This window comes from Enhydra lutris, unplaced genomic scaffold (genome assembly GCF_002288905.1).
Source record: "Enhydra lutris kenyoni isolate GAN:26980312 unplaced genomic scaffold, ASM228890v2 scaffoldscaffold4, whole genome shotgun sequence".
NCBI lineage: Eukaryota > Metazoa > Chordata > Mammalia > Carnivora > Mustelidae > Enhydra > Enhydra lutris.
The window spans coordinates 21,874,390-21,887,588 of NW_019154088.1; the positions used below are offsets into that span (position 1 = coordinate 21,874,390).

A 13,199-nucleotide genomic window follows, 5' to 3' on the forward strand; every position below is an offset into this window, starting at 1 on the left:
GAGCCCAGTGATGGGTATTAAGGAGGGCACGTATTACGTGGAGCACTGGGTTTATACACACACAATGGCTCATGGAACACTACATCAAAAACTAATGATGTACATACATATACTGTATGTACTGTAACATAGTGTAAGAAAAAGCTATTAAAAATAATCTATATTTAAAAACAAAAAAGCTCATTTTCTTGCCAACAGGTGAGTCAGTTTGCACATTTCCCAGCCCTCCTTTTGGATCAATGTTCCACACTCCAAAATCTTCATTCTCTCCATTTTCCTCCTTCCAGTTCTAACTCCAATGACCTAAGGCATTAAAATTGAATGGTAATAGATGGTTGATAATTGGTCTTACATTAAACACCCTCTTATATTTGTTTGGAAGGCAGATTTGCAGAGTAGAAATCTTAAGTATCTCCTCAAGTTTCTTTAATCATAGAATCTGACCATTTTCACATTCATTTTTCCCATTTGAGAATATTTTGAGTATATAGTTCAGGGTTATGAAATACACTTACATTGATGTTCAATCAGCAGCACCTTTCATTTCTAGAATCTTGTCATCTTGAAAAACTGAATATTTGTACTCATTAAACAATAACTCTCCTTTATTCCATTCCTCCACTCCTTCAGAACTACTATTCTGCATTCTCCTTCCTTGAACTTAAGCTCTTTAACTCTCATAGAAATAGAATTATGTAGTATTGGTCATTTTTCAAAATTTCATTTGATGTACTGTCCTCATGATGCATCCACTTGCATCATGTGTCAGAATTTCTTTACTTTTTAAGGTTGAACAATATTCCTATGTACCATTTTATTTATCCATGTTTTCTATGTGTTGATGGACTTTTGGGTTGCTTCCACTTTTTGGTAGAAACTGGCATTCAAAAACATCTCAATATTTATGGAAATATCCAAATTCTTTCAATTTTTGAGTACATATCAGAAGTGGAATGCTGGGTCATAAGGTAATTCTATTTTAAAGATTTGACACATTTATATTGGTTATTTGGAAAAAACTATGCTCTAGACTGCATTATCACAAAAAATTTCAAGGAACAGAAAAACAGAGTGATCACTAGCCATGAATGGAGCTCTACTATATTGGTGAATCAAAAAATCCTAGAGGAGTTTGTCACTCTGGCTACAGTGCATTGCTTCTTTCAGGTATGAATAATTGATCCGGATGGAATGGTGAAGCCACTACCCACTGGTCAGCTCCTGGATAGCAGTTTGAGTATCCATTATTTCTTTCCTCATTTGGTAAAAGATCCAAACTTGCAATTATTTAATTGTTTTTTAGTAGTTCCATTTGCATAAATGAAGAATCTGTAAAGACTCTCTTAAAATATTTCAAAGGCATAGGAAGAAGTCTTTTGCTACCCGCTAGTCTTTCTCTGAAATTTGACAATCTATACTGTCAAAAAGAAGTAACAGGCTTTTGCTATCCCAGCTCTGTGTTGTAATCTATTAGCTTTGCCATGAACGTTCTTGATACTTTTGAGCTTTGTTTCATTATTTTTAATTTTATTATTATAAATTTATTATTAGCAGTAAATTTATTATTAGTAATATTATTAGTATTTTGTTGTGACAATTTATTAATAATATACCCAGAGAGATTGACAAGTAGCCGATGAGCAATTTAGGAGGATAATCTTTTTTTTTTTTTTTTTTAGAGATTTTATTTATTTACTTGAGAGAGAGAATGAGAGAGAGCATGAGAGCAGAGAAGGTCAGAGGGAAAAGCAGAATCCCCATGGACCCGGGAACCTGATGCAGGACTTGATCCCTGGACTCCGGGATCATGACCTGAGCTGAAGGCAGTAGCTTGACCAATTGAGCCACCCAGGTGCCCCAGGAGGATAATATTAATAGGTACAGAAAAGGAATTTGACAAAATTCAGATCCATTCCTGATTAAAACTCCCAGCAAATTACACAAAATTGAAGGGAATTTCCTCACCTTAAAAAGGGGTTTAACAAAAAGTCTTCATCAAATGTCACACTTGATGGTTAAAGCTTAATTGCTTTCTCCTTAGTTTCAGAAGTAAGGCAAAAGTTTTGGCTCCGCCACTTGTATTTAAGTAGAGGTTCAATCCAATGTAATAAGGCAAGTAGAAGAAATAAAAGCCATACAGTTTGGAAGGGAAGAAGTGAACTTCTCTTTATTACCAGAAAGCACATTTGAGCAGAAAATGCAAGGGAATCTACAAAACAGAATGAAAGAAACTACTAGAACAAATTGGTTTAAGAAAGTCAAATGTACATCTACTGTGTGATCCATCCATTCTACTCCCAGCTATAGCCCAGGGGAAATTAAAGAATAGGTCTATAAAAAAATCTTATATGCAAATGTTCATAGCAGTTTTGTTTGTAAGAATCCGCTGGGAGTACTCCATATGGCCAGCAACAGGTGAATAGACCAACTGTTTTATAGGCACATGATGAGATACTACACAGCAACAGAAGGAAACAAACTCTTGATAGTTATGACTATGGAAGAATTTTTAAATAATTATATTGTGAAGTGCCAGATAAAAGAGTACATATAATTCCATAATTCAAAATTATAAATTATTCAGACTAAAGCATGACAGAAGTGTTCCCTGGAAATGGGGTTGGTGAGGATTGAGGGAGAGGTTGCAAAGAGACATGAGGAAACTCTTGGGATGATGCATATGTTCATTATCTCGAATGTGGTGAGTGCTTCACAAATACAAATGTCAAATTATATAGAATTGTCTAACTGGTGCAGTTTATTTTAATGTAAAATATGCATTAATAAAAGCCATTAAGTATCCATATTTACTATGCAGTATCTTCCCTCAATGACGTGCAAGTCCTCCGTGTGACACAGAGTGCAAAATATTTCTCCTGTAGGTTTTCATCGGCCTGAATGTTTTTTCTAAAGTTATGGATAGGGATTCCTGGGTGGCTCAGTCAGTTAAGCGTCTGCTTTTGGCTCATGTCATGATCCCAGGGTCCAGGGACTGAGTCCTGCATGAGGCTCCTTACTCAGCAGGGAGCCTGCTTCTCCCTCTGTCTCCTGCTCCCCCTGCTTGTGACTTTTTTCTCTGTCTCTGACAAATAAAAAAAAAGTAAACTGTTTAAAAAACTAAAGTTACAGATAATGACTTTCTGCATCCATGTACTATATTGTTTATTTTCCTTTTTTAAAAAGATTTTATTTATTTATTTCTTTTAGAGAGAATGATAGAGTGATAGAGACTAAGAGAGAGACACACAGAGAGAAAGTAGACTCCGAATGAATGCAGAGGCCCATGCAGGGCTCTGATCCTGAGATCATGACCCCAGTCATAACCAAGAGCCTCACACCGGCTGCCTGTGAGTCAGAGGTTCCCGGGACGCCCTCCTTCGGGTTCCATTAATTCGCTAGAGTGGCTCACACGACTCAAGAAACCAGTTTAATCACTAGATTACTGGTTTACTGCAGAGGCTACTAATGGACACAAATGAATGGCCAGATGAAGAGACACATAGGGTGAGATGGCAAAGGAGCTTCCATCCTCTTGGAGTCTGGGCACATGGAAGTGTCCTAGCTCGCTAACCTAGAAGCTCACTAAATCATAGGCACAGCTGATGACAATACTGGCCATTCCTGATGGAGTCACCCTCCAGCCCCTCTCTCCTCCCTGGAAATCAGGGGGTGGGACTGAAAGTTACAACCCTCTGTCCATGATTGGGTCCCCTGGCGACCCACTCTCCATCTGGCAGACTTCCAAAGGTCATGTCCATAGCATAAACTCTATAAGGGTTGAGAGGGGCGTGTGAATAACAACGCCCTGTTGTTGCCATCCTGTTGCCCCATGTTTATTTTCAACCATTATCATTCTAACCTCCTTGGGATTTCCCCTGCATATCTGAATACAATTTTGCAGGGGTTTGTCCCAAATTCCTTCCTAGTATAGTTATGTGGCAGGACTGACAATGTGATTTGGAAGGTGGAGGGGAAGCGAAGGGACACACGAAGCCAAACAGTATCCAGGCCAGAATTTCTTACTTCCCTCTGCATTTGGGAAAGTGTTTCCATGTTGGTTCTGGACTCATGAACCTCCCTGATCTGAATCTCTGGAGAGTGGCCTCCAGGATATAGCTTGGGCTAAGCTGCCATCTATGTGCTTAGAGATAAATGTTTACAGGGCTTTACAGAAGATGTGTCCCTTTCTAGAACTTTTTCCTGATAATCCTGATTTCTTACCTTGTGGGAAAAATTATTTGATTAACGTTTGGCAACAAAATGTGACATATGGATGGTAATAGAAAGCATCCTTGAAGTTAAACCTGCTAAGAGTATAGCACTAATATTTTTGGCTTAATTCATATACACTAGTCACCTGTTGTTGGAGTCAACAAAATATTGAAAACTTAATTTCAGATGATTCTATATGGATTTGATGACTCCACGTATGATGTTTCTTCTGCCCATATTTGCTATTTTTCACTTTTTAATGATCCTGAAAATCAGTTATATTTGACTATTAAAATGGTGACTAACAAATAGTGTGACTTCTTCTGAAAACTTTTATTTAAAAATAGTATTTCTAAGGGCACCTGGGTGGCTCAGTGTGTTAAAGTCTCTGCCTTCGGCTTGGGTCCTGATCCCAGGGTCCTGGGATTGAGCCCCACATCGGGATCTCTGCTCAGCAGGGAGCCTGCTTCCGCCCCCCACCCCCGGCCTGCCTCTCTGCCTGCTTGTAATCTCTGTCAAATAAATAAAATCTTTAAAAAAAATAGTATTTCTAGCAATTGCTGATAGTTTAGTAAAAGTAAATATAGTATTTCAATTAAAGGTCATTTGTTCATTATTTTAGTTTGATTTAGAAAACATTTAGAGAATACTAAAAAAATGACAGTCACAGTTCTAAATAATGGGGTAAAGTGTCCAAAACACAGAATCAGTCACCAATGACTTGACTTCCTCTTACTTTTTCCATATTCAACTCAAATCCCATTTCTTGCAGTCAGTGGTTTTGGGACTGGTCCACATGGATACATGAAAATATGAAGTACTGTAGTAAGATGCTTTAAGAAGTTTGTTACCCTCCCAGCCACAGAAATGCCCAGAATGCTGTGTTAAAGAACTTCCATATCAGGCAGTGTCTTAAGAACAAAACAGACCTAAGAAGTCAGGATTGCTGTTGTTCAGACTTCCAAGGGCCACCTGAAGCCTGACATGTGCCTCATGAGGTCAGGGGTGAAACAGATGGCTGCCTTTGGGAGGATTCTGGCCAACATGTATGCATTTTAGTCCCTGTCCACCAGGGGGTGCAGCTTCCTACCACAATCACATTTCCTGTGTGAAATGTGGGCTTCCACTGATCATTTCTCTGTCACTCCAACCTTCTCCATGGTAAGAATGAAGAACATTATTTAGGTGATGCTCCAGAGATGAAGTGTTCTCCAGGCTTCGTGACTCTGGTACTCTTAATGCTTGGTAAATACAATGCTTCTTAGTATTTGGATTCTTTCTTCCATGGTGTCAGTTAAACTTTTAACTACTATTTATCTATGAGTTTTATGCCCAAGGTGATACAGATCCTTTCTCTTTCCTCAGGACAAATCCGTGGAGACTCAGTGACTCAGATGGAAGGCCAAGTGACCCTCTTAGAAGAGGCTTCTCTGACTGTGAACTGCACTTATTCAGCATTAGGGTCCCTTACTCTTTTCTGGTATGTCCAGTATCCCGGTGAAGGTCTACAGCTCCTCCTGAAAGCCTTGAGGGACAAGGAGAAAGGAAGCAACAAAGGATTTGAAGCCACCTACGACAGCAAATCGAAATCCTTCCACTTGGAGAAAGGCTCAGTGAAAGCCTCAGATTCAGCTGTGTACTACTGTGCCCTGAGTAACACAGTGATGGGGACTGTAGGGGGAGCTGAGCGCAAACTGAGCAGAACAGGGGCCTGGATGCTGAGCATCTCTGCCTGATCCATTCTGGTTCCAGCACAGTCTGTGGTTGTTTGTCCCTCAGTGTCTGGTTGATAGAAAATCATACAGACTACTAGAGCTTAGGAACCAAAAGTAACATTCCCCAAATCCAGGTGTTCCTTAGTAACACTGAAAGTAGTTTGATGCCAAGAGTTCCTCAGTCAGGGTATAACTCATTCAAGGTAAAACCACATAATAATGAAGTGGTCTTGTGCTCATCCCTGGAGTGAATGTCCAGCCCCACAAGTTGTTCATTGCACCCTGGTGGGAGTTCCTGTGTCTTATGATAGTTTTAGAGAGACACAGTGTGACCAAGAAGGTGGTGATGTCCAGTGTCTTCCTGACAGAGTATGGCAGGAGAGGTGATGGGAAAGCTTCAGCCCCAAACCTATGTACTGGGTGCATGTTGGCCAGAATCCTCCCCAAGTTACCCAGCTGCTTCATTCCTGACTTCATGAGGCATATGTCAGTCTTCAGGTGGCCCTTGGAAATCTGAAGAACAGCAATCCTCACCTCTCAGGTCTGTCGTTATGATCACGGGGTCAGGGACGTCAGTTGGAGGGGCACGGAGGGAGGGAGAGAGAATCTCAAGCAGATTCCTCAAAAAGCATGGAGCCTGACATGGAACTTGATCTCATGAACTGATCATGACCTGAGCAGAAACCAAGAGCCAGTTATTTAACCAACCGATTGAATCACCCAGGCACCCTATGGTCTTTAATTTAATAATTAAATTATTAAATTTAATAATCCCCTTATCAGTAGATTTTATGAATGAACTATGATCAGAATATTAATACATTTCCTTATATATTAGTCATATATTCTTGGTTTATATTAATTTTTTATGTAATTGGTTTAAAATATAAACTTTTCTTCATAGCTCTATAAATATAAAAGCATGTGAAAATGTACTTTAAACAATTCAAGAGGGTATACAATAGAAATTTTTCTCAGGCTTTTAGACAAACATTGTAGACTAGGGGTGCCTGACTGGCTCTGTGGGTAGAGCTCGGACTCTGGATCTCAGGGTCATAAATTTGAGACCCATGATGTGTGTTGAGAGTATTTAAAATCTCTAAGAAAAAAAAATTGTAGATTAATAATACCTGTTATCTCTTGATTTCTCTAAAACTGTTTTAAAAAGATAGTGAAGATACTCCAAAGGACAGAAAGCCACAAAAACAAAGAGAAACAGGAAAGAAGCTATCAGCAGACAGTAACATCAACCACTTATAGAAAATAGGCTGTTTATGGATAGGGGCACACTTGCAGGAAAGACTAGATAAGAGGACACCTGGGCCTACTGTGAAAGCACCTCAGTGTGTGCTGTGCCCTCTGGAAAGGGTCAGGAAAAAGAAGCACCACCTGATTTGGGGCAATTGAGGAAGATGTTGTTGCCCACATTGGTGCATGGGTGGGTGCGTGCATGTGTTTGCATATATTGAAAGTATTGAGGTGGAGGGAAGTAAAATATGTGGACCCAGTGAGGCAATTTTCCAAGTCACATAACAGCTATGCATCCACGACCCTATAAGTAACAATGATCATCTTCTAAACCCAGCAGAAAATGGGATTTTGGTCTTTGAGGAATTGAGAAGAGGACATAAAATATTTTCCCCAAATATTGTGCATTACAGAGCTTTTTGATTTTTGCTCACCAGTTCAACTTTCCTTTACTTAAAATGTTCTTCTCTTCCTGCCTCTAATCCCTGGCAACCACTGGTCTTTTTATTGTCTGCATAGTTTTCCTCTTCCAGAATGTCCTATCTTGGGTGTCAAACAGAATGCAGCCTTTCCAGATTAGCTTCTTTCACTTTGCAGTATGCATGTAGGGCCCCTGGGTAGCTCAGTGGATTAACCATCTGCCTTCAGCTCAGCTCATCATCCCAGAGTCCTGAGATCGAGTCCCAGGTTGGGGGGGGGGATCTCTGCTCAGCAGGGAGCCTGCTTCTCACTTCCCTCTGCCTGCTGCTCCCCCTGCTTGTGCTTGCTCTCTCTGTCAAATAAACAAATAAAATCTTAAAAAAAAAAAAGAGGAAAATACACCCGTACATTTCCTCCATGTCTTTCCATGGCTTGATAGCTCACTTCTTTTCAGCACTGAATAAGATTCCCTTGTCTGGCTGTACCATAGTTTACTTACCCTTTCTTCTACTGAAGGATGTCTTGGTTGCTTTCATGTTTTGGCAATTATGAATAAAGGTGCTATAAACATTGTGTGTTGATTTCAATTCTTTTTGATAAATACTCAGAAGTGGGATGACTAGATCGTATGGTAGTTCTATTTTATACTTTTTGAAGAACTTCTATACTGTTTTCCATGGTTACAGCATTGTGCATTGCCTCCAACAGTGAACAAGTGTTCCAATCTCTTCACATCCTTGACCACACCTGCATTTTGTGTTTTTGAAAATAGCATTAATTTTTTTTTGAACTTTAAAGTATGCATTGCACCAGGAAATTTATTGTAAATGTAGAGACAAATACATTGAGATAGTCATCATTAAAAAGGAACTAGAAAATTACACATTTAAAGTATTTGCTTTTTTTCTGCCACCTTCAATTTGTGGCTAGTACCAACATTTTATTTTATTTTATTTTATTTTATTTTATTTTAAAACTATTCAAGTTCAATTAATTAACATATAATGTATTATTAGTTTCAGAGGTACAGGTCAGTGATTAATCAGTCTTATATAACACCCAGTGCTCATGACATCATGTGGCTTCTTTGATGTCTGTCACCCAGTTACCCCATCTCTCCACCCCACTCTCCTCCAGCAACCCTCAGTTTGTTTTCTATGATTATGAGTCTCTTATGGTTTGTCTCCCTCTCTGACTTCATCTTGTTTTATCTTTTCCTCTCTTCCCTGATGATTCTCTGCCTTGTTTCTTAAATTCCTCATATCAGTGAGATCATAAGATAATTGTCTTTCTCTGACTATCTTATTTCATTTAGCATAATACCCTCTAGTTCCAACCATGTTGTTGCAAATGGCAAGATTTCAAATTTCTTGATGGTTTTGTAATATTCCATTGTGTATATGGAACAATAGTTTTAAGTTTTGATTCAATTCAATAATTTCTTTTTATCTATTTATTGATTACTGATATATTAGAACTTATTTCTAATGTTTTGGTTTTGCTCCATATGCTTTCACTTCTTCTCTTTTCTTTTTGTTGCACTAATAGAATTTTCTTTTTTTTTTTTTCTGCTGATTTGGGAAAAGTAAAGTACCTTTCTGTGTCATTGACAATATCCTCAAACTGTATGTGTGTGTACATGTGCAAGTGTGTACATTTTTCTATGTCTAATTTTATTCTGTAATATTCTATAATATTCCTTGTATATACCATGGCTTCTCCTTGGGTGTGCTTTTTCTCTTGCTGATTTAGTATATTTAGAAAACCTCAGTGCCTGATTGAAGCAAACTATACACTATCTCTATATCAGGACAGAATTTCAGAAAGAGTTTATCAAATGAGCTGATAAACTCCAGTTTTAATGCACATTAAGAAAAACATAGAAAATGAAAATCTTCCAACACAATAATCAGAACATGAATTCTCTTCATTCTTTTTCAAGCTCTTTGTCCCTGACTTTCCTCCACCTGGAGTAATTTTCACCTGCCAGCCTCAGGGCTTATTCCTTCATTTCCTTCTAGTCTCTGTTCCTAGAAAAACATGTGCTTATATGAGGAATGCTTATAAGGTTTATTGTAGTGTAGTATTTCCTAGGTTAAATAAGTCATATTAGCCTTTAATCAATAGAGGAAAAGATGTATATATGGAAGTATATCTACAATATGGAATGTAATGGAACACAGTATGTATATGGGTTAATATAATAAGACCTACAAGATTTACTATTGAGGTTATAAACAAGAAAGGTATACCCCAAATAAATATTTATATTATAATGAAGTCTAAATAAAATGCTGTGTATTTTCTGTTGATTCAAATCTAGTAAAACATCTGGAAGCATCAACCCCAAATTGTCAAGATGAACAAAGATACAAGGTAATAAGTGATGAGTGGTTCATAATTGAGAGTGGTAGTCAAAAAGGATTTTACTCTACAGGTAATGTTTTATTACTTTTAATAATTCACATATTCACAAATTTTTCCTATTGTTAAAAGTAATGAGAATCATAAAGGCCATCATAAAGGCTTATCTGTGTTCTCCTCCCTTCTTGTCACCAAAAAGGGGAAAGGAGAGATGACCGCCTTTTTCATAACATTATGTCCGTAGACCTAAACTATACGTATTTCTCTGGGGTCACATAGTTTTCAGTTTTCACTTCACTTAGTGTCCTATTCTTTGACTCTATTATAATTACATATATTTTCATCTTCCCCTATAGATGGTAAACTAGTATGTGTTCCTCTTTTGTATATTTTATTTATATATGTATTGTTTTAATTTTAATTCCAGTTAGTTAACATACAATGTTATATTAGTTTCAGGTGTATATATAATGATGCAAAACTTCCACAGATCATCCATGCTTATCAGGAAAAGGGCACTCCTTCATCCCCTCACCTATTGAACCCATCTCCCAACTCTATCCATCTGGTAACCATCAGTTAGTTCTGTTTAAGTGAGTTGTTTAATTGATTTATTTTTGTCTCATTTTTTCCCCCTTGCTTGTTTGGTTTGTTTCTTAAATTCCACTAGAGTGACATCATATGGTAGTTGTCTTTCTCTGACTGACTTATTTCCCTCAGAGTTATATTCTCTAGCTCCATCCATGCCATTGCAAATGGAATAATTTCATTTTTTATGGCTGAATAATATTCTATTACACTTTATATATTCTGAGCATCTAGGAAATTACCCCTTTGTAAAAGCTCAATGAATACTTAGGGATTTCTTTCAAATTCAGGTAAAGAAATAAAATAAATAGCACGAGGTGAAATTTATGAAATTATTTTCTAATCTCAATTTCCATGCAATTCCATTTTAAAATTGGATTTGGTTTTCCTGTAATCCCCATTCAAACTAAGCAGTTATCTTCTTTTCTGGCCATCTGCATTTCCTTCACCAGGAAGATTGGAATGAAAGGGGCTGGGGATTTGTGTCTGCTGAATGGCTTGTTCTAAGTTGTCTTTGCCACCAGCTTTGTTCCTCTAGGGGGCACTCTAGACCTTAGGAGAAACAAAGACTTTGTGGTGGTTGGAAGGTTGAATAGTTACAGAGAACAGAAACCATGTGAGCCAGTCCACTTATAGATAGCAAAGATAGGGAAGAGAGAGGACAGGGTTTTTTGTAAAGACCCTCTCAGGTTTTTCAGTTCTGCCATTGCATATCAACTTCGACATCTGGAGGCCATGTCTCTAGAAATCCATTATGCAGATAATTCTTCACAGGTACCAGGATAGGAATATTTCTGGGCATTGTGAGTATGGAAACTCAACAGAAAATATCCCATTATCTGCTGTCAATTGTTATGAATAAAATCGGCCAAATTTACTGGCCTTGAAACTATTTCAATATCTACATATTCTACCTTTTCATGTATCTCTGCTGAGAGTGGAGGGAAACAAAAATGAAGAGAAGAAAGGAAACAATAAGGAACAAAAAGAAAAGGAAAGGGAGAGGACAATATTGACTTTGGCCAGCAACGTGTGGCTGGTCAGACTGAGCTCTATGGGTGAGCACGGTGTCTAGCAGTTGCACAGGAGAGATGGAGAGGTGGAAATTACATCAGTGAGGACATTAAGCACTACATCCTAATCTTCACTAACCACATCTGGTGGAATCATTTTCTTTACAGATGGTGACTGTCTGACTTGGTTTCTAGAACTCTTTTGATGAATCGTATTTACTTCTGCAATAATGAGTGGATGCTATCAGATAGTTTTCCTTTGTCAGTATTTTTACATAACTGAATGCTCACATTGTCTGTCAAACTATGCAGTTTGGGGAATGGAGTCATTCTTCCCTATGATTCTTCAAGTTCTGGGTAATCCCCAATAGGCTCTGACTCTTCTAGAAGAATCATTCACCTTTGTTCACACACCAACCCACACTTTTCTTACATAAAGTGCTTTAAGAAAAAAAAAAAACACCTTACATCCTCCTATATTGGAAATATTCCTCCTACCTGCCTGCACTGCCCTCAAGCACAGTTTGGGAGAGATTCCTGTGCAGTGTTATTGGGCCACTGTGGGCGGAGTCTCAAGTTCTGTGAATGACAGGGCTGAGGTGTGATTGGTGCTCAGTGATTCTGGTGGGAAGGATTGACTGTAAGAACACAATTCCTCTGGACCCAAGACTACACTCTACACAGTAGGGGTGAAGGCACCTCATTAACTAGACAAGGAATTATGAGGAGACACTGGGGAGCTCTGCTGGGAATCCTGTGGCTCCAGGTTTGCTGTGAGTGGGGACGTTCCAGATGGGGGCTGGGGAGTGGTCCACAACACACAGTGATGGGAGGAGGAGGAGGAGGAGCTGACACTGAGCTCCTAGAGTCCTATATCCTCAGGGGTGTGTCTTAGGATATTTTACACATTTTCAAACTGCATCAGTGACTCTCCAGTGATATCATTTGTATCTGTTTCCTTCTTTCTACACAGGGGTGAGAGGGATGACGGTGGAGCAGAGCCCTTCAGCCCTGAACCTCCAGGAGGGAGCCAGCTATACTCTGAAGTGCAATTTTTCTAGCAGTCCATACAGTGTGCAGTGGTTCCGACAGCATCCCGGGGGCAGCGACCTCACCAGGCTGTTTTATATAACTTCAGGGATGCAGCACAGTGGGAGGTTAAACTGCACAGTGAATACTAAGGAACAGTTCAGCACCCTCCATATCACGGCGTCCCGACTGGAAGACTCAGCCACCTACCTGTGTGCGGTGGAGGCACAGTGCTCCCCAGTGATCTGCAGCCTGCACCCAAACTGCAGCTGTGCCTGCAAGCCCCCGCCCTTCCCTGGAGCTTCCACTGCAGCCATTGCATATTTTCAGATTTATGTAACAGTGTCTTTTCCCTCCTAAAATTAGACCTACCAGTGCTCTCATTTCACTTGCTTTTCTTGCTCTTTTTTTTCCCAAAAAGCTCTTTACAGGTAAAAAACTCTACCATGGAACCCTTGGAGCAAGTGACAGTGATGTCCATATCCAGTACTATGGGAAGATAGAGGTCCTCACCGCTACCACATAAATTAATTATAAATTACTTAAATGGAAAACCCTCAAAAAAAATAGATGGTTATGAACAAACAAAAGACGTGACATAATTTTTAAC

General features: G+C 38.9%; 2 gene segments (V, D, J or C); both read left to right on the forward strand.

The window, feature by feature from the left end:
- The first annotated feature begins 5,375 nt into the window (after positions 1–5,375).
- Positions 5,376–5,948, forward strand: LOC111139476. The segment is given in 2 exon segments: positions 5,376–5,457; positions 5,578–5,948. Coding segments are annotated over 2 exon segments (417 nt in total).
- Positions 5,949–12,281: 6,333 nt separating this feature from the next.
- LOC111139485 lies at positions 12,282–12,929 on the forward strand. The segment is given in 2 exon segments: positions 12,282–12,333; positions 12,534–12,929. Coding segments are annotated over 2 exon segments (448 nt in total).
- Positions 12,930–13,199: the final 270 nt, after the last annotated feature.